At 35.2% G+C, this 26,555-nt stretch overlaps 1 protein-coding gene across 2 annotated transcripts in view; it reads left to right on the top strand.

Annotated features, from left to right (window-relative positions):
• The window catches only part of LOC141929954 (transcription initiation factor TFIID subunit 4-like), a 149,885-nt gene that overhangs the window by 23,962 nt on the left and 99,368 nt on the right, over positions 1 to 26,555 (top strand). For both annotated transcript variants that reach the window (XR_012625159.1, XM_074840115.1), the window contains exons 7-10: positions 1,755 to 2,012; positions 11,540 to 11,645; positions 15,908 to 16,022; positions 23,188 to 23,357. Coding sequence is in view for 1 of the 2 variants with exons in the window: in XM_074840115.1 (XP_074696216.1) it covers positions 1,755 to 2,012; positions 11,540 to 11,645; positions 15,908 to 16,022; positions 23,188 to 23,357 (649 nt within the window). In the remaining variant the exon portion in view is untranslated. The remainder of the gene's footprint in view (positions 1 to 1,754; positions 2,013 to 11,539; positions 11,646 to 15,907; positions 16,023 to 23,187; positions 23,358 to 26,555) is intronic.

Raw genomic sequence — 26,555 nt, forward strand, 5'->3', positions numbered from 1 at the left:
AGCTTCGCCTGTCTAGAGCAGGACTACTCAATTTTTACTTAGTGCTGACAATTTCTGATGAAATCTTCTTGGCTGGAAGACAGGCTCCATCTCTGTCAGGCCAGCCAGGTGCTGCTTACTGCTTTTTGAGAGCTGTGGCTGTGTGCTGCAGCTGACTGTGCCCTGACAGGTTGAGAGAATGGTAAGAAACAGGAATTTCCTGCAGGAGGGAGACGTTGTGTGTTTGGGGCCTTGGTTTAGGTTTAAGAAAAAACTAATCTGGAGTTTGCTGCTTGAGTAGCCCTGATCTAGAACACTGTAGTAATTAGATTTATATAAAAAAGCAGTTACTCCCTAGTTTGGAAATCATCCGTTGTCTATTCTGTAGTGATCCTTTACTGTTATAATGCATATACTTTTCTGTGGTAGTAGGTAATTTTTTGTGAAGAATTACTGCATTTACATTTGGAAGAGTCACAAGTTATTTCTACAAAATGCTTCCACTAATTTAATAAGCTTTTTCCCTATTGTTTTTGCAATCTACATGTGAGTCATTGATAACTTTCAATGCATGTGTAACAGTGATTATGAAAAGCTAAACTGGATAATGCTGTTGAAATAATTGATTAGCTGATCCTGCTTGTAATCTGGAACTAATCTATAATAGAAGTTCTAATGTGATACCAAATGGATTTGTTGTTGGGTCCTAAGGTAGTATACGTGCGGGTAAATTTAACTTTTAATTGGTTCTTGTATGTTAGCTACAATAGCTTCCATATGCAAGATTATATACAAACATACAAAGCGTGTTTAATTATGCCCCAACAAAACCACAACTATAATTTTAAAAGCATTTTTCTTCTAGTCCAAAACTTTCCAGTTTAGGGCAGATTTCCTCTCTTTCTTCTCTCCCTTTAACTTTTCTTCAGAACTCTCTCCCTCTGCTTGTTTTTTCAAGTTATCATTAACCCTTATTTCTGCCTTTTCCTGCTCTTACACTGCAGTCACTTCTAGCATCATGATAAGTTTTAACTTGTTTCCTTTCTTTGAAGTCCTTTCTTGGCAACAGGCATTAAGTTTTTAAATAAATATTAGAAATTTAGAAAGAACTGTAGCTTGGGCTAAACATTGTTGCATTCTATAGCTGCCTGGGGGGAGCACTTCAAAAGAACACTACTACCACTTAAGTAAAAAATGTATTTGTGAAGGTATAGTATAGCCTTTTAGAACTATATTTTTTGATTGAACTGGTCTGAACATGAAGGGTACAATAGCATACAACTTTTCTAATCCAGTCAGAATACGTTAGATCACTAATAATACAGTAAACAGCTATTGCTGTAGGGCATCAACAGTTAAATCATCTGGTTCTAGGTACTGGAGGCATGTCAGAAGTGAATTGGTGCAGCTGACTACTTCTAGAATGCAATGGGAAGAGAGTTGTTCTTATGATTCTGCCTTTTCCATTTCCATTTTTTTCCCTTCCAAAGACCTAAGCTACAAGTTCTAGATAGTCTGGAGGAGGAGAGTGTTACATTTTACTGCTATCATCAAAATCTACAGGGTTGCTAAATCCAAATTGAAAGCTTATTAAAAATGTAAACTGAACATTCCCTCTTAAAAATATGTTCAATCTTAACACTTTTTGATGAATAGGCAGATAGTAAAATTGGAAAGCAAGCTGCATTCTTTTAACTCTGTTTACATCAAATTTCAAAATACTTTTTTGTCAACATGCTAAATTTGATATTTCATAAACTTTCTTCTGTTTTTAGAAAAGTCTACCTGCACTGAGACAATCTTTACTGAATAGTCAACATTCAGTTTTGCAAGGACAGCCGTCTCAGCAGTCACTTCAACAAACCAAGCTATCACAAGTTATACCTCAGTCTGCCTCTGGAAGCATTTCTTCTGTTGTCACAACACAGACAATAGGAATAAGGCAACCAAACAACATTTGCACAGTCTCTGTATCAAATACAGTGCAGCCTCCTCAGGTTAAGGTGGTACAGTCAAATCAGAGTTCTCAACTGGTAGGTACTGTAGTATAAAAGATAATTTCTTAACAAACTGAATTGCAATTTTCAATGTTTTTTTCATTGCAGCTTGTTTGGGAAAATACTTTTAGTTTCTGTCATATTCTGTGATACATACATAGTACCTCATTTTATGGCAGTTCACATGTATGTTCAACCATCAGTTTAGATAACACCTTAAATTTGAGAAAGTGCACTCTTGGCCTGTTTGTCTGGAATACAGTGATTGTTATATGAGCACAGTGGAATTTGAGTTAATTACAAATGTAGAACAGAAAGGTTTTCAAGACTTAAAGGCAAGAGTAATTTTTAGTATGTCATTAGGTATGCTGCTTTGCTTAGATTAGTCTGCATTAAAATTAACTGTATCTCATTTTAAACTATTCTATGCATAGTTATGAAAACTTGTACTATTTCTAAACAAAACATGTACCAACATATTTTGTTTAGAAATAGTACCATACTTTGTTATTTACTGAAATACGTTATTGTTGTGTGTATTGGAGTATTATGTGCTTAGATTCCATTTCAACGGCACTATCAACAAGGCAACTATACAGCCAGTTATTCACTGGGAGTGTGGTAAATTTGTTCCGCTGTTACATAGAATCTTGCATGTGTGTTTACAGTTGTAATTATAAAATGTTTAGGATTCTTACAAGACCTTGAGTTTATACAGGCATTATGATCCTTCAAGCAAAGGTATAAGAGCTTTTTGTGTGGTTTCTGTGTATGTATGAGTAAAGTGCTTGACTTGGGTTTCAGAATTGAATCGACAAGTTCCAGAAGGTCTATCAAGTTGGTAAAAATTTATATTATCAAGATTCAGAAATGCACATGATAATGTAAAACCTTACAGGGATCTATCATTGCATTTTTAGGCTCTATAAAGGATATAAATAATTTGTAGGGTGTGTGGAGAGAGAATATTTCTTTTGCTTTAATTTTAAAAGTAGCAGTGCGGAATCTGAAAACGTCTGAACCATCTTTTGAACCTTACAAATACTTTCTAGCAGTTAAATTACTAACTTCAGAATGAAATTAATAGAATTTTATCATCCTTTAGTGAGCATAGTTTTCGTGTGTATGAACATCTTAGATGCTAAGACTTCTGACTCTGGCTTTTGTAATACACACAAGACATTTGGATATTTTGCACCTTAACTCTGCTGCTTTATGTTCAGCCACTTGCATTCTTTCTTTTTCTAAGAGGGATTCTCTCCACCCCTTCTGAATTGTTGTATTAATTAGAAAAGTGTTCCTCAGACTTTTTGTGACTTTTTTGATTTGTGTGTGTTTTTGTAAGACTGAAGTTGGTTCTTCAAGGTAAGGGGGCAGGAACTGGTTGTCATTACAGACAGTAGGTGAAAAAAATTACTCCCTATCCTAAGGAAAGCAAATTTCTGACAGCAGCTGACAGGTTTTTTACAAGTATGAACGTTCATGGCCAGTCAGTCTAGCCTTAGCTCATGCTACTATCTTAGGACTAACCTACTGGTGAGTAACATGGCTTTTTCCAGTGCTTTGCAACCCACTTTAAACATTCCTGTACCTACTAGGCAGGTTGCATCCCACCTTTTGAGAAGCACTGATGTAGAACAAAAATATGTCGGTAAGTCCACAGGAATTCTTACTCTTACAGTTCTTGTGGAATATTTTCTGAACGGGATAAAGCCAAATTTATGGGAGAGACACCTTCTGTGTCTCTGTTACATGTCAATGCATACTCAGAGCAAGCAATCGTGATGTTAACCTGAGTAGGGATTAACATACCTATGCAATATGAGGGAGCTGAAAATTGCTAAACTAATGTATTGTGGAGGTTGATCTGATGGGCAAAAGAAGTTGTTTTTCTGTCTGGAAGGAGGGCATAGGTCTAGGACTGAATTTTCACCCTACTGGGTACATGAAACGACTGCTACATTTTCAAAATATAGTGAACTATGCAGAGCAAAACTATGCTTAATACTATTCCTTTTCTAGAAAATATTTAGGGAGAAGTTAATACATTAAAAATTATAATTTATTTGCTTTATTGCAAAACTGGCTTTCTGTATTTGCTTTCAATTTATCAGTAATTACTTAATAGAACCAAACATTGCATTAACCAAGCACTTCCTAGTGGCCCTCAAATTAGTTCTATACAGACAAAATCAGCATTAGACAGTAAGAGTTACTGCATAAAAAAATCTTATATACCACAACAACCACCAACTTAAGTGCCAAGCAGACAACCCAGCAGCATCTCCATATCATCTCACTAGTAATTGTTTGTAAGTATTGACTTCTTTGTGGTGACAGTGATCACACTCTTCACACTTCTTAGTGCTCCCCAAAATCAGAGCACAGCAAAGAGCTGCTGGCCATCTTGCCTGGGACTTGTCCGGAAGAGGAAGATTACAGCTGGCTTGCCTAAGGGTGGCCAGTACTGATGGAGGAAACTGGCTGAGCTCCAGATTTTCCAAGCCTGAAGCTCACTGGAGAGAGTTCCAGCTGGCTTTGCAAACTGTCCAGCTGCAGAAGGGCAAGCCTGTTTTGGAATATAGATCCTTTCATACCAGCCAGTTTACAGTAGTCTAGTTTCTTTCAAAATGTGGAAAATCTGTTAGCGGTTCCTTTCTTTTGACTTTTCTGTTTTACAGAGGGGTCAGATGTGGTGATACTTCTTCCAGTTATATTGAGGTATCTTGCAACATGGGAATTCTGTCCGCGCTGTTCAGCATGCAGTGGGGATTGCACACAGGAGACTTCAGCATTAAAATGTATAGTGTTAGTGGAGATGAAAGAGGAGACTGTTTTATTTATCTGTCTTGTAAATATTGAAATCCTGTTCCAAAACTATGAAAAAGCTATGCTCTGAAGAGCTAGATAGTGCTGTTAGTACTGGTGACGACTACTAGCTAGGGAAAAGGGGAGTAATCTTAGGCTTTTATTTTATTGATGAGACACTAATGAGATAAGCCAGCAATCAATTTTTTTAATTGTTCTAAGTGCAATGTTCAAAGTTTGTCTAAATTGCCATTCTTAGGGTGCAGGAGCTCTCTATAACCTTATATATGCAGACATTACCTGTCTTGTTCTGGTTGTTACAGCAGGTAAAATTTCTATGAGTGAGAGACGTTTTTTATTAAATGTGTTGAAGTTGTAAGCAGATTGAAGAGTAATGGAGATTGATTAGCACTTTATATATTGTGTTGACAGAAAGTACTCCTGGAGGTTAAAGCCAATTATTAAATTGAAGTTATAAAGAAACAATAAGACATTTGAAGTAATTCATCTTAATTAAAACAAATTTAAGTATATGCAAAGCAATATAAAGATCTGTGCAGGTCTAGGATTAGGAAAGATGTATAGAAATACATCTGGACCATTGTTGCTGCAGTAGATTGTACACAGTGTCCAGAGGGAAGATTTTGCAATCTTCTAAGTTACATTGGAATAGTATTTGCTAAAACAGTTACTGACACTTTTCCAGGGACTGTCATAGTGGTTGAAGGCTCCCAAAAGGTGAGACAGAGTAATGGAATTTGGAAACAAGATACAACAGCAGAATAAACATTGTGTTATATGGGGATGTTCTGCTTTGCTTTTGATTCTCTACTGAAGCTTTTTCTGGCATTAGTTTTCTGCTGCTGAACGATCGTAATTTATACACATTTTAGTGACTCACAGGACATGATTTTTTTGTCCTGTGTGCAAGGCAGCTTAGAAATGGAAGAGTAAAAGATGGATATTAGGATAAAAGGAGTAGTTTCTATTAATTAATTAATTAATATCTAGTCGCTGACTTGGTATTTGGTATACAATAAAATTGAAATAAAAATGGCAGTTGAGCAGTAGATGTCGGGAATCCATTAACAGGAGCAAAGCCTATTACTTGACAAATTGTATGCCTATTTGAAATACAGCCAGTGGTTTTCTGAGTTGTTATCATGGACTTTACTTTGTGAATTTTGTGGGCTGTTCCTTAATATGAGGAGGATATTGGCAATCAATGCTGTTTGGAAACCACTAACAAAAGATGACAATTAAAGGACAGACTTGAAAAGGAAGACTAAAAGAAAAGCTTTAGAGAGTTGAACACATGTAACTTGGTCAAACACTGACTAAAGGGGAGCATAAAAACCACAAATATTTTAAGGGTTTAAACATCAAAGTATATTGATGAATTATTTGGAGTGGTTGAAGAGAGTATAACTAGGAATAACAGGATATAATTAGGCAAAGTAGGATTTAGCAGGATATAAGGCAAAATACCCTTACAGTAAGACAGATTATTAGATGGTAGATCAGGCTCCCCAAGGCAGTGATGAAAAAGCCATCACTGAAAACATTCAAAATTAGACCAGGTGAAATCCTGTAGGAAGAACTGTATCATAAATCGGGGAGCAGGTGGGACAGGTAATGCAGTGGCTTTTGGTTTTATTTTACTTTATTGCTTCTTTGAAAACATATACTCATTGGAACAATATTGTTGTCATATTAACATTAAAAATTATAGCTGAGTGTTAAAGTCTTTTTATTTGGGAGGAAAAATAATTGCTTATGCAGAATTTGAGGCACTGCTGAAAAATTGTAACTGTTAGAGCATGGTAAACAATGGTAAATATGAATTCTAGGCCCATAAAAGCATGAACATTGTAAGTTAATACTGCCAGATTACATGATAGCTGAGGTTTGATATGACATTTATCTTCAGGAGTGAGTAGGCTGATAAATCACAAGTGGCATAGCCACAAGTGAGTTAGCAAGTGTTTACTCATGAGTGAAGATAAATGTCATATCAGACCATAGCCATTCTGAATTTTGTACATTTACAAGTGGCTTGTTCCTTCCTTCCTTCCATAATACTTTTTTTAACTTAATTGAGAGAAAAAATGCTTGGTAAAGAATATGTATTCCAAATTTATTTTTATTTTTCATTCTTTGCAGAAGCTTCTATTTCCTATGCTTTTGTTTTTATTGCTGTATCTGATATAGCTTAACCATATCAGATGCTTTTGGTGCAAAGTGTGATTTATGTAAATTGAGTCAGGCTGATTTTGCAGTCAAATAAGGGGAAGCATATTGTTGGGACCCCATGCATCTGCATTGGTAAAGGAACATCTAGATTGTTGAGACTTGAAAAGTCCTTGGCCTCAAAAACTTTAGCAGTGAGTTCTAATTGTCCTAATGGACTTCTCCTTTCAGTGGTTTTGTAGGTAGTAGCTTTCATTTTTATTTAATATCTCCTGTTTAGGAAAGAGAAAGAACAGAAGTTATCAGTCTTTCTGCTTTTATACATTTTACGTGCTTCAACTGAATTCTTTCTCAGTCTGTGTGTGTTGGTCATTTGTGGTGTTAATTATTGGTCTATGTTCACATCTGTAATTTGTTCTTTGTCCTGCAATAACATATACAGTAGAAGATTCACACCTGTCATTGTACGATCATCACCTTTTGGCTTGAGATTAGTGCCAGAGAGCACTATTAGTTTATTCTCACACAGTTACTGCATCTAAGCTTTCTGAAGAAGGGCCTTAAGAAAATGACTTTCAGCTGTCACCACTTTGTTATTCTGATTATCAGTAGTGTGACTGTTAAATATCCTTTTTATGTCTTCCTAAGTCTGCTTGTTTTGTGGAAGAACCTTTGTATAAACATCCCTTTTTATAAATGTGAAAATAAAGTGAATTTTAGAAATGGACAGTAGCAGTCTGAAGCATTCAGGAAGTGAGAGAAGTAACTTGTATGGAGGAGCAGACAAATGGTCAATCAAAGTGACCGTTACTAGTGGAGTGGAAAGATGACGATTAAGGGGAGAAATGGGAAGATGAAATAAAAAAAGAGGGAGAATACTTTCTGTTGTAAGAAATGTGTGTCTTATTTTGCAGAAAAATACTATTCTGTAGAAAAAAATATAGGTAACTTTTCACATATTGCACTCGGAGAAGCAATGCCATGACTTTCCTGATTCAGTGTGTTTCTTGAAGAGCTCCAAAGTGCAGCAGCCTAGGAGATGATTTGTCAACTTTTGACTGATAAATGGAAGAGGAATAAGCTGGTATATGACAACACTTGCTGTCTTGATCATAATTTTGTTTGGTAATTTTGGTATTTTCCAAACTCATTACCAAATCCAGGCAATGGCTAAATCACGTTATGTCTTTTCTATTTTCTGTGCCTTTGTTTTTACCGTTCTGCTCTTGTGCTTGCTGTCTTCAGTGGTGGGAATAATGAAAATGGCTTCTCTTCTTTTTAGTGGAGGTAGAATGATGAACAGTTTCTGTAAACTTTGAAGACTTTTATATTCTGTCTTGTTACCTTTTCTGACTCAGCACTTTTATAAGATCATTGATAATTGCGATTATGGATGTAGTGGTAAAAGGTTGGAAAGCTGTCTAGTCCAACCTTCTGCTTACAGGTTAGTGCATTGCCCAGGGCCTTGACCAGTCATGTTTTGAATATCTTCAAGATGAGATTACACAGCCTCCCTGGGCAATCTGTACCAGGGCTTGCCCACCCTCATGGTAACTTTTTTTTTTCCTTGAATTAAAATTTCTGATATTTCAACTTGTGCCCATTGTGTCACATCCTTCTGCTCTGCACCTGTGAGAGAGTCTGGCTCTGTCTTCTCTACATCTTCCCATCAGGTGGTTGCAGACAGCAGTGAGATCTCCCCTTTTCTGAAGGCTGAAGTAATGTCTCTGATAACCTCAGTATACTAAAACATCCACTTTTGTACCTTCTGTATCAGTCTGGGTTAGTAAATTGATATTTATGAACTGGGATTCAGCATCGATTCAGCATATAAATAGATAACATTAGATGAGGTACACTCATTGTGTGTATTTTTAGGCTGTGAGAAATGTGATATAATTTGGTTAAGTTAATTGTCTCCCAGACTAGCTTGCCTAGTACCTTGTTCATTGTCTGCACTTTCCAGGCCAAGTTAAGGACATAATAGTAATGTTTATACTGTTGGAAAAATGGGTATGAGGATTAGAACAGTTTGAATTATTTTAATTGATGAAGGGTAGTTTAGATTGTTTGTAAATTTCAATGCAGGGTCAATTACCTCAGATTCATCAGGTTTTATGATGTCCCTTGTTTGCCTACAAAGAAGGTTACACATTCTGTTTCAGAAACAAATTGCTGATGTTCATTCCTTAATCACTGCCAGATCTGAAGACATGTGTGTTGAAATGTATCTTAAAACTGTGTAAAGACTGGAATTTAAGTTAGTTTAAGATGTTGCTCTGAGTTCAGGTGCAGTTGTTCCTTTTAGAGGGTACATGCTTGTTGCTGATTGGTTTCTGTATGGAATTTAAGATCATGATTTTGATCTGTCCCCTGGAAAAGTTTGTTTCTCAACCATTTTCTACACTTTTAGCACTTTTACATATGTTGAAGTCCTAGTACAGTACTTGTTAAAGAATATTTTTTGAATGTATTTGATAGTAAGAAAACATTGCCATTATTTATGTCATCTTAAATGGTTAAATACTGTCCTATCTTTAATGGTGCTAGTGGCTCATTTTTTAGGGAACTCACATGAAAACATCAATCGGGAGAAGCAGAACTTAATTCTGAACTGTAGAAGTTTACTGGCTTCACAGAGAAAAAAGATCTAATCGCAGTTACTGTAATACCAGATAGTAATTCTATCCACAGGTAACACACATCTCCTTTTTGGCCTGGCTTCTGGCCAGTTAAGGTATGGCTGCTTTTCTTCACTCTTCTCTGAAAACTCATCAGATAAGTTATTGTAGAAGTGGCAATGTTCTCCTTCTTTCATACCAATGTAGTCTTTTCTCTGTGGGCTGTTCTGTCTCCGTACTTATTAAAATACACTTGTACGTTTCCTGTGCATCAAAATGCAGTCAAATTCAACTCTTTCCCTCATTTTCACTTATCACTCTATTTCTTTCCTGTTTTTAAGCATGGTAGCTACTTTATTCTTTTTCCTCTGAGTGTCACTATTTACTCACTGCCTGTCTTGACCAACTAAATTTACATCCATTTGCTCCATTTACTGTGCTTGGTACAAATGCTCCATTTTCCTTCAGTGTCCATAGTTGAAGCTGAATCTTCGATCTTTTTTTTCCCTTTTCTCTTTCTGCAAGGTAGCTATTTGCTAATACTTCTACATCCACAGGTTTATCGTGACTTTTCAACTTTTAATGTTTTAGGATGTACAGAATGCAATTCTGTAACTTCAAAATGGCCCTATTTGGTTTTTTTCTCCAGCCTACATTACAGGTCTTGTTCCCTCATTACTCTTTTCTTGTTTGTAGTTTTTACCCATCTTCCTTCCAATTTGGGAGCCCCAGTTCCTGCTGATGGAACAATTTCCTATTTGTTCTGTAGGCTCTTCATTCTCTACTTTTTACATCTCATTTGAAAATACTGTTTCTCCTTTCCTTTTCTAGTGTACTTTGAAGTCAGAGATTTGGCCATTCATTATTCAGCTAAATAATATGGTCTTAGATACACTTGGTAAGAATAATGCTGACTGGTGCTGAATAAAGCTGCAGTGGTTCCTGTGTCTTTCATGTAGCGGTGCGTCGTGTGGCGTATTGTCTTCTAGGAGGGAATACTGCATCCTGGGGGTGTGAGACCGAGATGTGTAATTCAGAAACAGCAGACGCATTATGCAATGGGAGTAACATAGTTGTGACTGTGAAGAGCACATGTCTTCTCAAGTTATCATGCCTGAGTTGTGGTTGTAATCTTATTTACAGCTATTTGCCTGTGTTTTGTTTTCAAAGTTCATTTATGAATTTTTTTTTTCCAGCTCTGCAGCATCCACACATCTTTTTGAATCTTGTGTTCGTTACATCTGTGCCTACCTTGTCCCTGATTCATGAACATACATACTGCTGTTGCTTAGACATGACCCTTGCAGGTTTTTTCTTTTTGATTTGATTTGTTTATGGGTCAAATTCTAAGTTTCTAACCCGGCTTCGGTTTTGGGTAAGGACTTCAGAACTTGGCTTAGTAGTAAGTGAAACCTTGAGAACATCCAATTAACATTTAAAAGATGAATAGTATATGATCACCACAAAACATTGTTTTCTTTCTTGTGTATATCTGACTTTGGAACCCATAATATTTTAGAACTTTTAGTATATATTTTCTTTAAAAAGTGTAGATATATAGTGAAAGGCCTAACGGTTGTAGGTGGATGCCACGAAAATTATTGCATTTTCTTCTACAAAAATGCTTTTCCTAGTAAAATTTCTGAAGGCAAAAGTCTAAGCTTCAATATATACCTTACTACTTTGAAATATATTTTTGATGAAGGTTGTGACATATGACATTTGTGTCAAATATTATTTGATTTTTTTAAAGCATAACAGCAAAATAGGTATATACACACACACACAACCACATGCATTACATGAATATGACTTTTGTCACTAGCTGGTTGTGCTTTTAGAGATCCACATGCTTATATTAGTAATTATAGGTATTAGTATATTTACGTTGTGTGTGTTTGTGTATAAAGAGTATAATATAAGTATACTTTTTTTTAATAATAGCAGATTATCCAGTCAACATCTGCTCAAACTGTGAAACGAAACCCTGCTTGCCAGACTACCCAGATTAGGATGCCAGTGGTAATAACTCAGACCATTAGACCACAAGGTATGGGTTTAAATGTTTTAGTGAGATTGTTACCTTTGTATGAATTTCATTGTAATTACAAACTAGTAGCATGGGAAAAACTTACAGTGTTGACGTTGGCAGGCTTGACGTTTAATTTTTCACTTCATACTGGCTGAAGAATGCATGTTTTCACTATGCAGTTTCAAGGTATTTCAGACCAACACAGTGAAATGTTTTGAAACAACCTTAGGACTAAACTTGCATGCTAAGCTCCTTACTCAGCAGTTTTTCATGGAAAGTTCTGAAAGAAGTCAGGAACTTGACTCGTACTGTCCTAAGCTCTAACTCTGGGCCAAAAAAACATTCTTCATTTTTTTTCTGAAGCCTAGAGGATACCTTGATTTAATCATCCTACTTTTAACTCTTACTCCTGAAGTGGAACATGGTAGTCACTGTCTCTGCAGCTACAGAGGTCAAGGTAGGAGTCCTAGAGAAATTTCTCAACCCACGTGCTTTTTTTCTTTTTTTTCCTGCCAGTATGTTTACTCTTTGGTGAGGTCAGAGACTGACTGCAGCAACCTGACATGCCATGATTAGCCAGGGGAGCAAGAGGTGTGGTTTGTGCACAACTTCCTCATCTCTCTGCACAGGTGGATTAATGTCTGGCTGATAATATCCCACTTTTTACGAGGGTTTTTGAAGCCTTATTACTTTCTTATAAATACCCATTTGTTTCTTTCCTCCACTAGACCTGTTAGGCTTAATTTTTATTTTTCCCGATTATGTGTGAAAGTATCTTTTTGGATGTGGGCATTTAGATGATTGAGGGTTTGTAATGGAATACAGAGCTTGTCATCTTTAGGTATTGAATTGGAAATCAAACTAGTTTAAATGCACATAAAAGCTGTTGCTGCCTATTTGACTTTATTGCTTGGTCTTTTCTGTTCTCCTTGGGAAAAGAAAGCATCAAAAAACCCCACAGTTAATAGCAGTTGCTGTTTTACTTGTTCTGTTCTCTTCAGAGAATCCATAGCTTGAATGGACATGGAGACTCACTGTAATCCTATAGGCTTTTTTTTCCAAGTTAGGAAGAAATGCATTTACTTGTCATAAAAGGTGTATATTTGATAGCACTGATATCCTGAGTTTAGATTTTATGAGTTTATGAATTATGATGTCCTGAGTTTATTAACAGGGAAGGTATTCAGCATCTTACAGCATGAACTTTCACTTCTGACTAATGTGTCTTGAGAGTGAAGGCTGATTTAATTTCTTTGCTTGTTCAGTCTCTAAGTTGTGAATGTCAACAGTGTGCCAAGAATTTGCATGATACTGGCATCTGTCTTTTAAACAGTGGATTCAGAATACGAATTTATTCATGATAGCTATTGATCAGCCAATGAAATGCAACTTAACTGTCAGTTTGGCTTAAGGAAGACAACAGTTCATAAAGGCCAATTCATGCAAAGCCCTGCTTTCAGGTGAGCTTATTCCTATTTACAAGTGTATTTAAGCCCACCACTATATTGTTTTAATTGCACAGACAAAGCAAATTTAGAAAAGCCTGCAGCCCATGTCTACGGAAAAGCCCGCCTGTGTGCTTGCAGGTCTAAAATGCCACTATGGCATACTGTCAGATGCCAGTTTATTTTGATTTTGATACACTGTTAAAACTTTCTATTGTGAACACCAGTATAATGATATTTTATACTGGCCTAGGTATTCCTGTAGAAGGAGGTAAGATACTAGAATAGGAAGTGGTCTATATAGAAAATCACAATAGTATAATTTTGTGGAGTGTGACTTTTTAAGGATAGTTACACCAGAACTGAGCTGACTTCCACAGAATGGTACATTTTCTTTCTCAGATAGGAGTGAATCTCCTATTGTAATGTATCTTTAATATTAATGCATCCACGTGAACAGACTGTTATGCTTTTTCAAACAGTAGTATAGATAAAGTTGGTAGGCTTTAAGGACTTCTATATTAATAAAATTACTTCCACATCAGGGGAAGTAACACAATAGTTACTGCATGAAAAATTCACACTCCTTTATCAAAGCACTTATCAGTATAATAGTTGAATTGCATGTTCTGGATGGGGGGAATTGAGCCAAAGAATAAAATAATTAGCCAGAGTATTCATTGCAGCTATTTAACCTGTGCAGAAATACAACTAGGAATTTATAAGCTCCTGAATTTGGGCTTATTTTTCTAGATCATGCTACTTAAAATTTGAAATGAGAACCCAGTGGTGAAAGACTCTGTATGTCATTACTAATCCCATGAAATATCTAGGCCCACAGGTGATTTTAATTTTCAAAATATGCCCTGCCTCATAATATGAATTGATGTTTTAGCCCTATTTTGTGTCTAATTGCTTAATCATGCACAGTTGTGATTTAAACCAGTAAACTTGTATGTCATCTCAAAACTTAGATTTACTTTGCCAGATCCATTTGAGTAGAATTATGTATACATGCAATGAAAAAATGTGAGACTTAATATTCTCATATCCAGTGCAGACATACTGTTTTCCTATACCAAGAAGTTAACTACTTTGTTGATGTACCTTTTTTGGGTTTTGTTTTGTTTTTTATCAAAAGTTATTATCTGTAGAAAACAAGCCATTGATACAAGTTCTAAAGGAATATAATATTAATTCTGTGCCACTCATCTTAATTTTGCCATTGCAGTAATTTTCAGTGTCAACACACTTTTAATCTCCTAGATGTTAATTGTAGAAAGCAGAGATCTGCTAACTTTTATTATGGTATTATTTATTTTCTTCCAGTTTATTTAGTAGAAAACCTTTCAACTAGTTCATCTAAAATAAATGAATCGTCTGGTCCATGAACTAATGCTATCTGTGACATCTCATGGACCTTGAGTTTTCTGATGACAAAATATTTTTTTTTTTTCCCAGGCTTGGAGCCTAAAGTCCTAAAACTTGTTTTGTATTTACTACTGCTGAGAGTCCACACAACATTTACACATACTGAAGAACTGAATGAACACTGTTAAATTAGTTTCACTTTAAGATCATATATTGAAGTTGATGAAGACTTCGAAATAAAAGCAGTGCTGGACTCATTCAGAGCTAACACTTTTGTTTTAGCAAATAAGTGTTCTTAAAAGGATTTGTTGGTATAGTTGTGTTTCAGGTTTCTATAATTCATGAAAGAAAAGTAATGTAAGTCCACTAAGGTTCATACCATGCCATTTATATGCAGCTGAGTCATAGATGTGCAGGAATAACTTTCATGTGCTTCTCAAAGTCTCAAACACTATGTGTATGTAATGCTCAAAAAAATTGAGTGATATACAAGAAGAAGGTGAGGTCTTTTATGTCAAGTGGACATATGAATTAGTTATTTACACATGCCAAAACACAGGTGGGATCAAAGGCAATACAAAAGATAACCCATGTGTTTAAGCAGTAAAGCAGGGTTTACTCCAAAAGTTTAATTTGTCAATGCTTTTTCAATTGCATACTGATGCGGTTTTTTAACAATAATAATACTACAGGTCTGTTGATTTGCTAATTAGCAATATAAATTTGTAATTATTTTTGGTTAGATTTTTCCAAATATCAAAGAGGAATTACTATAAATTTTTTAATTTACTGTCACAGGCTGAAAGTCCACCACACTTGGGCTCATTTACAAAGCCCAGTTTTACTTCTGCATATAGACCTGTAAAGTCTAGATATGAATTACTTTTAAATCATCATTTTCAAAATAAGAAAGTAAAAGACAACTTTGAGGGCGTTTATGTCAAATTTTACAGTAGTGATTTTTTCTTTTACATACAATATAAACCATTTAAAAATATTTAAAATACATGTTTTCAACTCTGAAAATACATGTTTTTCACTGCAACAAAGAACAGTGATTATTAAAAAAATGTAGAAGGCATAGTTAATAACCTGAGTGACTGTGACTTAAAGCATCTGTATTAAGAACATTCCAAATTCTGCTTCTTCATTCTGTGCAAATTATCTAGAAAAGTGGTTTACTGGCAATTGCAAACACACTCATAGACATTATGTGTATTATAACCAGTTATGGCCAATGGTATTCAGTTTTTGAATCTTCATTATTCTGTAAATATTGAACAAACTGTAATGTTACAATAAATTTTGTATTTTAAATTGTTCTTCTTCAGCAGTGTAATCTTTAAAAATAATAACTTCCTTTGTTTGCGATTTACAGACAGTTAAATTTAGTTCCTGGACAGAAGGTTCTTTGATGTAAATTGTCTAAGACAGCTCATAATAACATTGCTTGGTGTTTTTCAGGCACAGTAGGGAAGGCACCAACAATACAAGCCAGCAAAAGTCCTGGGGGCTTTGGTGTTCAGGTCTCTGCAAATCAGAAAAACAAGCTGAATGACCCTGGAGGTGGTTCTTTCAGGTAAAAAAAAAAAATAAAAATGCAGGGGGATGGTTGGGGGGGATCTTAAATATAAAATAGATTTTAGAATTGGCTTAACACCAGAGGGCAGTGTTTTACAATAATTCCTGCCTTTACTTACTGTGATTGGTTGGCAATTTTCTTACTTAGTTCTATTTTAAAGAAAGGGAGGGGATCATGACATGTCTTGAGGATTTTTCTCTAAATGCACTTTTTAATGTTTAATAAAGCCTTCAATTCTGTGTATTATAATGAAACTTCTGGTAAATAGAATTACGTGTATGGAGCTTTAAAAAAATACATGGTTGGTTTTATATATTGGATTCTAACGTTCATATGGAATGTATCTTGCTGAGAAGATACTAATTGTGACAACAAGGCATCCTGTCGATAGGCTTCTGCAGCTAAGCTGCAGCTATTCCCTCGTCAGCATAGAGGAAATACTGTATAGTTTTGGTAGTGGGTTTTGGGGGTTTTTTTTGTGTGTAGATTGTTGTTCTTGGTTTTAAAGAGATGTTGCTCTATCAGTTTTTCACGTGCTTACTTAGGTGGCAGAGGTTGGGGAATTCTGTGGCTCCCTGTAGTAATCGGGTGCTGCAAAGGTTCAACACAGTAGCATTGATGCATCAAGCTGCTATACCAGTTTTTTTGTACTTCAAACTTTGATTTTATATATATTTTGGATATTTTTACTCTTTGTAGTGAAAAGCTGATCTTATGTTTACTGCATTTTGCTTTCACTTCCATCATTTTAATTATTTTCCACTGATGAAAGTTCATTTTATTTGTGTTTAAACATTTTCTTTCTTTGTTAAATAACAAAATATTCCTAGATTTTCATTTTTGTATTCTGGATTTCTTATGTTGCTCTGACATCATCAAACCAGTAATTAATTTTCAGGCTTATGCTTTTGCAGGTGAAGTAAAAGTGAATTTGTAGCTCTTAGAAATATCTCTGCTTTGAGGCATGTCAGTATTGCAACTAATAGTGGTAGTACTTAGTATTAATCTAGAAGCAAAATCATTCAATTTTTTATTTTCCAATGCTTTTGCCTCCCACTGAGTATTTAAATGATTTAAAATGTCTGTTGGGTTGAATTGTACTGTCTTAATAAGTATTTTTTATGTTTGTAAGCAACATGAGCATTTATTCTTCGTTAGTATAGCTTTCAATTTTACATACACCAAAAGGGACAGCATTTTTTTTAACTGGATGTTGTAAACTGTGCCAGGATTGATTCTTGCATTCACTTAGTTTATACATAGAATATATTAGGTTAGCTGGAATTGTTAATTTTCCCTTGGGGAGAAGCAAATGCTCAAGGCACTGATTGATAAATCAATAAATCTTTAGTGAGTTTGGTAAATAAGCTGTCAAGGGTGTATGTCATTTTTCCTCTAGAGAACAAATTTTAGTCAGAATGAATGTGTTTGTTTCCTTGCATTGTTTTCTCCTTCAAAATAGTAAGATACAAAGCTGCATTTAAATAAGTCCATAAAATTGCAAGGATTTATTAAACAGCAGCAAAGATCAAGCTTTTTCTTGATATCTTAACAAAGAATTCAGTTGTTTGCATATTTGCATTTCAACCCCTAACCTCTCCTGAGGACAAATAGATGTCTGACTATTAAGCCTAAAGGCAGAGAGCTGGAAATCTGTATTAATCCTCTGAATGCTGACTAGTTTTCCTCAACATTCCCAGCGTGTGTGAAGAATATGTTTTTAGCCAGAAGGCAAACTGGCATCTAAAGCAAAGCAAGAATTTTGAAAAATAGTAGTGTTATGTATAAATTTATTTTGCCCTTAGTGTTTTATTATTGCATATTTGTTTCATTATTTTATATTCTGCTTTCTTTAAAATAACTTACTTGAGCTCTTCACTCTTGTGAGCAAAGTGTTGGTCACTAGAAATGGAAATGTGAACTTTGTTATTTTCAGTTTCTTCTATTCTGGACTGTGGGAAATACAGGAAGGAATTACATAAAAGACGTAGCAATTAGGAATTTTGCAAATTACAGCTTAGCCTTTAACGTCAGCACTTATTAATGAACTGTAAGGCTGCTTACATGAGTTCAGTGGATATTACAGTAGCTGTTCTATGACGCAGTTTTCAACCCAAGACTTCTGCAATGTAAAGTTGTTTGATTAATGAAATTTTATGTCACCTTTTTTGGTATTAAAATTTATTATTGCTAAATTTTTCAGAGACAACTACAGAGAACTCCATTTAATTGACTTTTCAACTATGTTAATACCTAACGGTGGAAATTGAATCCCATTTTTTGTAATTTTTTGCTTGTTTGTTTTACAGTAGAAATTCAGACTTATATTTGTACCATAATAGTCCAGCTGGAGGTTTCTGTAGTTGGGAGAGATGAAGCAGAAGGCCCACTGAAGTCTGCTGGTGGCCTGTGTGTTTGGCTATAACTGCTGTGTACATCATCATCTAGTTTGGTAACCTCAGTGCTCCCACTAACATAATCAGTGAAAGCAGAGTCTCAAAGTAATTACCCATAGTTCAGATTGTGGCCAATATAAAGAACTAGTGGATACACTTGTTCCCACTGATACTGAGTCAGAAAACTATTTCAGTTGGAAGGGACCTTGAGAGGTCAACTAGTCCAACGTCTGACTCAGAGCAGGTTTGGTTAGATCACGGACTTGTCCAGTTCTGTGTATGTCCAAGGATTGAGATACATATTTGTACTCTTGTATTATCCAGCACTTCCTAACTGTATTGGGTAAGGCTCAGTGGCATTGTATGTAAAATGAGGCAAGAAGTGGACTGAACCATTCCCTTTATGTGTGTGATGATGGTATGTTTACCATAGTGTACCAGGCAGCCAGATGCTCCTTCCCTTTCACGGCAACCTTTCTTTTTCTGGAACAGTATTTTGAAGTTATATACAACCTCTTGGAGCTTGTCTTTATCAGGTTTTATAGAGCCAATGTGATGGACTTTTTTTTCAGAATGAGTTCTATGAAGTGACTGAGATCATTTGAAGCTTATTTTAGTATTTGTATTTTATGCTGCTGACTGGCAACATTGTAAAACAGAGTCTACCTGGGAATAAAAAATTTGTTTTCAGACCTCTTTTGCCTAGCCAAAAGAGTCTGTTACCTGTTATCTTATTTTTATTTTTTAAAATGGAAGTTTAATAACATAGTTCTAGCAAAACGCCTCAGAAAGCATGATGTTACATCTAATAATGTGCAAATCAGCCTTTAAGGAGAGAAGGACAGCTAATGTAGATGTTAAATGGATAACTTCAGAGTTTTCATCTCAAAATGATATATGTTGTAAAACCTTAGGCTTTAAGTTTCTTTGTTTTTCCAAATAAATATTTCAAGCTATAAGGTGATGGTGTATTTTTTCAATATTTTTCAAAATAAAGAAAAAGGCTGACTGTAAATGTGATATGTTCTGTCATCCTTTTTGCTTATCAGTGAGAAGATCCAACATAGACCGTGAATGAATTGTACGACAAAGCAGCATTAGGGAGAAATTTCATATTAAAGCTTGAAACTCAGAATAAGCGTTAAATAAAATAAATGGAATTTATGCCATTATAAAACATAATATAGTAGTGGCTATTACAGTAATTTCAAGTTACCATTTATATCCAATGTATTGTTGTTGTTCTCTGATCTTGTGATCCATGGAATTTGTAGACTTGCTCAGAGTCTTGCATATGTGTAGGGACTTTGCCCTAACGACATGAAATTTCACTGTTGAGAGAGAGGGGAATCAATAGTATAATATTGTCTCAGTTCCTTTATGTATTCTTATAGCTTATTTGGGAACAGTTCAGTACTGCAGATTTGGACATCATTGGCTCACATCTTACAAAGTGCATGAGAAAGAAAAGCAGTATGCAGTTGTGGAGTTTTGTTCATAAAGAAAATGCTGCCAGATTTCTATAATGGCTTGTCTTAGTTTAAACAAGATCTTTGAAACTTGTTACGGAGAACTGTGCAAATACTTTTTCTTTCTTCTTTTCAAATAATTTTTTTGTTGTAATTGCATGAGTGTTTTTAATGAAGAGGAAAGGGAGAGGTGTTACAAGATGTTGAATATAGGAGGAAGAACCGAACTTTTAGATGCTTTAAGATGTAGTTTGCATTTGGAAAGAGTTCGAGAACTCATGCTGTCTTCTTAAAAATAGCATGGATTTTGGAATTTTAAATTTATTCCATAAGGCTCAGAATTTAATTCAGTAAAAAACAGAAATAATTATTGAAACAGTATAATTAGTATGAGCACAGTAATATATGCCAAGAAACATGAAGTTGTTAAATACTGTGCTGGGATGAAAAGGGAAAGATAGAGTAATCATCAATCTAGACGACCACTGGATGGCATCTTTGTTCCGTGGAGTGACTTCTGAAAACTCATTCATCTGGACTTAAAAGTTGACTTTTATAGGAAATTGTTTGGCAAGAATGCCAGCCCTCTTTATATATAAATGTTTGTGTGTTTCAGTATCCAAACCCAAGTGCTTCTTCATGATGAAGTTCCTTGAAGTCAAAAAGAATATATTCATAGAGTTTTCCCCCATTAGACTGAAAAAATTGTCATCCCAATTAAAACATTTCGTATCTATCTTCCATGTAACATTAAAAAAAAAGTGTACTCAAAGATAGTAGATTGCCAGTGTAAGATGGAAGGAAATTATTCTCTCCAGGAGTTACAGTGATGGTCTTAAAAGAGCTATTGCATTGATTTTAATAATTTCATTGGAATCCTGGTATGAATTGTCTGGTTTTATTTCAGACAGTATTTATTTATTTATAATGTTGTCACAGATCTGTAAATCAAAATTAGAATAGCTAAAATGCTAAGTAGAAGGAAGGTAAAAGATTGTACTTTTTTCAGCTATTAGGTAAAAGTAGAGGTAAGTATAAACTTCTCTTAAAAACTGTGTTCTTGAAGTCAAGAGTGCTGTCTTGACTTCTGCATGGATGGTTGCTTGAAGGAGGTGAAAGTACCTCAGTCCTGGCAACCTGATCTGGAAATACAGTGTTGAGACTGTATTACTGCTAGCCAGATTGTGCGTAACTGTGTGATAAATGCTTGCTAAAGCAAGGGAGATCATGGGGGCTGTATATGCAGAAAGCATACGAGTATCCTGCTCAATTAATGTTTTATCAAGATCCTTTGAGTCCATGTGCTCAGGACCCCAGACACTGTCAAACCCCACAGGGCAGCAGTGCTGTGAGGGTCCACTGGAATCAATAGTGCATTATGTTTTTTGACTGTAGAAGCTGGTTAATGTTTTGTAGTTTGGTTGATTTTTGCTTTATTTTGAAATTCTGGGTTCAAGTCTGTTTTCCAGTAGCCTCCACTATCTTACATAGTTTTGAGTTTGTGTTATGGTAACTACATGAATTTGGTTTTGCCATGGTTTAAAAGGTCTGTTGGATTTGGGCCTTGTGAGTCCTGGGTAGATTACCTTGGGTGATGCTCATTCTATTTCAAGCATTGAGGTTTTTAAAACCCCAAAATCTTAGTTTTTCCACTTTTTTCAGTTTTAGTTGCTTTTTTTCATTTGTAGTTAGAATCTTTTGAAATTGTCGCTGAATATTTAAGTCGCTATTAGTTGTTATGTAGCCAAGTACATTTATCAGCTGTGATATTTGGGGGCAGTTCTATAACTGGTTGGGCAAGGCCAAAGAGTAGTTCAGTCATCTATGCACCAAATGCACAGGAGCCCAGTTTCTTCATGGTAGCTTTTGTGACCCTCCTACGAGTATCATGTACATACCATGTGAAATGTAAAAATGAAAATCCTTTAGATTCAGCACAAAAGCCATCAAGGCAGGTTTGTGCACATCAATTTTGTGACACTATCCTCAGGAATTTCATTCTAAGAATAAATCAAGTGCTTAGCACTTGTGGAAAATCACAAAAGCTCATTTGTGTAGCATTTTTCTGACAATCATTGTAAATTTTTCCATTTTCTGCCTCAAGTGTTCAGAATATTTCTCCAGGTTTATACAAACAAAAATCTCTTCTTGACTTCTTGCTGCAGAAGAAAACAAAATCTAACAAACCGTAGAAGTCTTCCACCAAAATTGGCTGCTCTAGTGCAGGAGAGTATGGGAGAACAGGAAGGACCTAGATTGTGGATTTCTAGATTTCTTTTGTTCTCAGACATTACTCGTATCTTTTGGTTTTTACTGTAGGCGTTGAACTTGTAACGAGTGACAGAAAATATTCTAGGGTGCATAGGATGACAGCTATGTAATAATTTTTAAAAAATCTTTTAAATTAAGCCTTTGTTTGCTTTATGCAGTAGTAGGAGTCTGGGCTTGGATGTATGTTAGTCTTTTCCATATATATATATATTCTCAAAGGTTGTGTAATTGCTCCTAGAATATGATGAAATACAGTGTTCATGTCAGTAATAGCTCCTAAACAGAATGTGCTAAAAACAGATGGTTGTTTCCACAGTTATGAGTCATACCTCGTAGAGGTAGGAGGTAGAAGATGCTTGGGAGATACCGGTATGGAAACTCAAATTTGTTAGTACTTCCTCAAACTGTTAGGAAGGGTATTGCAGGGCAAACGGTAGCCTGGGAAGTGCTGCTATCATCTTCTCAAATGCAGGTCATTTTTCTAAAACTAGTTGACATGTTATACTTTTTTTTGGTATGTTGCCAGAGAAAATACCAGTGCATATTCAAACTACACTTTGGTGCCCATTTTGATAGGAACTTGTGAAACAGTGCAGGATTCCATATTCATGTTTTTGCTTTTAATGTCTGTGGGATTTTTTATTTATTTTATTATTTTACTCCTCGTTTTCACCATAAAGAGAATAGTCAAATGCTCTGTCTTTATTGGTGATCATTGCCTTTAGTTTCATGACCATCCTGGTTTCATTGATATCACTGACTCTCAGATGAAGAAAAGACACCTCTGTCGTACCTTCTGTTACAGAGGAATTGTCCTGCTTCTAAAATTTTCCTACTGTGATCAGAGAAATACTTAGTTATTTCTGAATCTAGAATATATTGTGTGAAAATGGAGACCCTAGTGGTTGTGCCTCAAGTTGGCCCAGCCACTGGGCATGTTGCATGGTGATTACTTTTGGAGATGCAGATAATATACAAAATTAATATATCACATGCAGAATTACTTTTGGTTTTTTTTCATTATAGAGATGATGATGACATCAATGATGTTGCCTCTATGGCTGGTGTTAATCTTAATGAAGAGAGTGCCCGAATTATGGCTACAAACTCTGACTTGGTTGGAACCCAGATACAGTCCTGTAAAGATGAACCCTTTCTTGCTGCTATACCTCTACATAAACGCATACTTGAAATGGGTGAGAAACATGTCCTTTCCTTTTGATAGTGTTTCCTTTGGAGTTATGCGATTCTGAGTAACAGAATATGCTTAGCACTTAAGATTTTTTTTTAAGCATTTTATTACATAATCTTGTATTGCTAAACTTTCAAGGTTTTTGTGATAAAAGTAACTTAGTTACCTCAAGTTGGAAAAAAACAGTATACTGGTACTTTTATACTTCATGCTTTCCCCATGTTTTTTATATCCAAGGATCTCAAAGCTCTTTGCAAACATTAATTATTTCTCACAATCCTCCTTCATGTTTTACACATGAGAAGATTTAAACAGAGAGGTAAAGTAAGTAGTACAGGTCACAGAGGACACCTGCGAATAACATTTAACAGAATGTTGAAGTTATCTGTCAAGATTTTCTTTCCCCATACAGACCAGTTTTTCAGTTCTTAACACCTGCATCTATTTACGCTCATAGTGATTTTCTTACAGCATTTTTTCAAAAAGGTGTATTTATTTATGCTGGCAAAAAGGTGTATTTATTTATTCTGATATTTAAAAACAGAAGTTAAAAACTTTAGTAAAAAAAATAAGTATTCAAAATGAGTGATGTTTTAAGGTTAGTAAGTATGCTCAGAATGTATTTTATATGACACATTTCATTAATATACTATATATGTTCTAGTACCTAAATGTATCTTTTTCAACACAATTTTGGTAATATTTTCAGAGCCATCAGTGTCTTAAGATACTAAGCTCAAATTGTTTAGGGGCATAAATCATATATTTCTTTTAGAACTATGCTTACATCACTAGTTAAATTTGTAAAATTTTTAGGGATCTAATTCTCATAATTTTAAAAATAAGACCAAAATCTTGTTACAAATCAGTACAGTTGGGTTTTTAAGTCATGTGGTTACTTCCGAAATGTGATTTGTGTTTATGTTCATTGAATTAATGGAAGCCTTTTTATATTGCAGTTGCAGGCAGAGTTCTTCATTGACTTATTGTCAAGCTTCAGTCTTGTATTTTAATAAATGCCCCTTTAAGTTCTCATTCAGAGAAATGAATTATTTTGCATGCTATAGTTACCATGTTGCGATGGTGTGATGATGGCAGTATGTGATGCAGTCTGGGAAGGCATATGTGCAAGCATTTTGTGAGATGGCTTACCACCACCTGAGCTAGGAAGCTAGCAAGGTTTTAATGAAATTTGTCTGAGAAACTATTGTGAGGGATACTCAAATAATAGTTTATACAGGTGTAAGAAAACCAAAAGGAAACAGACATAAAACTGTTAAAAAGAATGGGAAATGAGTAATGAATTTGCCATATAAGCCTTAATGAACTGTCTGGGTGTAACAATTGCTGCACAACATGAAGCTATAATTACAAGTGCAGGACTTACAGGAATCTGTACATACTTTAAGAGCCACAGAACCCATCACACTATTCATCACTGCCTTTTGGGGTTTGCTCCTCTGAGGAACAAATCCCTATGGCTGTTTTTGAAGCTTTATTGGCTTTGATAATTGAAATGAAACTTTCAAAGCTTTTAAAAGCAGCTGCAGGGATTTACTTCTCAAAAGCAGTGAATCCAGAAGAGCGGCCACTCCTAGTGATCTCCTGCAGCCACTTTTAGGGCTTTATTTTGGCTTTACATGAAGCCTTTTATAGTTTTGAAAGTGGCTGTGGGGTTCACTAGTGGCTACTATCTGGGATCTATGGCTCTTGAGGAGAGAATTCCTTCAGCTGATTTTGAAGTTTTAGAAACTTGGTTTTCACTGTGTGTGGCCAGATTTGTTGTTTGCATAGGACCACACACAAATTTAGTAGTTTGTGCTACTGGGCACTTAAAATAACGACATTGTAAGTTCACGACAAAACTTGGTCTTACCATATGTTGCTGTGCCTAGACACACCAGGACTAAGCAAAGGAGGCTGTGACCTTCTCAAGCACATTAGGAAAAAGAAAGTATGTTATGCGAGTCCTCATTCTTCTGTTTTTGTTATGCCTGTTGACAAATGAGATAAAATACATTGTTTCTTCTTACTTTTACCTGAATATGACTTAAACAGACCTTATTTTCTACCTTTAAATCTATTCATATTTAATGATCGCTTTAGTTTTAGGGCACGTTTTTAATGTTTTAGTAGAAGAGAGGTTTGTGGTATGTACAGTATTAGGAAACTGCTCGTCTCTCCTTTCTCAGAAGCTAGATCTTTCAAGTTTTCTGTAATATTAATCTCCTTCTCTCTTTTCTGAGTAAGAGCTCTGTCGAGCAACTCAGTAGTGTTCCCCAAAGGCTGTTTCAGAGATTGTGCTTCCATTCACCAGAGTCAGAATATAAACTGCTAAAGTGAGAGCAGATGCTATTCAGTCTTTGGCAGTAACCACCAGCCAAATGCCTCAAAGTTATAGTGAAAGAGGTTTCTTAATATATTGTACGTTCTTATCTCTACTGTAACTTGGCAGTGTTATCATCCAAAGTTTATTTTAAATCTAAATGACTAATATTATTATTGATCCTTTTAAATGGAAGAAGTAACTGAAATATAATTCATGCAAAGATATTCATCCACTTCCCACATGCTTCCTTATCCAATTTTGTATCTAGTCATCTTTGGCTGGTAATCATTGCCATTTGTTCATGTAGGAAAACTGGGCTGTGACTGTTTCAAATTCTTCTTTGATGAAAAATCAAGAGTGGGTATTACTTAGTAGATAATGTATTTCTTTTGCTATTCCATTCAGGATCATAAAACTTTAAACCCTGATCTTTCTACGTGACAGCACAGCACAATGAAACATATGCAAAGAGCTGTAAGGCTTTTTTGTTTCTCTTTTTGGGAAGTTGAGAGGCAGAGGTTGATGTTCTTCATGCATGTGCATGCTGACGTGCATACAAACTCTTAAAACTTTCTAGGTCTTTATTAGTAAAATGGTTAGTATTTCTGTAAAGGACAAGATAAGCCAATTAGACTTTCACAAGTAAATAATGCTGAAAAACCTAGCTTTTTCATGTGGTTTTATGAGAAAGAAAAATAATCTTCATGATTTGTAATTGTCTCACTTTCATTCATAAGCTATTTCTTGGTGGGTAAGAATGCTAATACAGCATTCTTATTAATATGATCTGGCAGGTTGTTTTAAGCATGACAGTTTTCTCTGGTTTGTAACCATCTTGTGAAAATAGAAATTCCTTGACTTAGGAATTACTTT

This window comes from Strix aluco, chromosome 14, assembly GCF_031877795.1.
Source record: "Strix aluco isolate bStrAlu1 chromosome 14, bStrAlu1.hap1, whole genome shotgun sequence".
Lineage (NCBI taxonomy): Eukaryota > Metazoa > Chordata > Aves > Strigiformes > Strigidae > Strix > Strix aluco.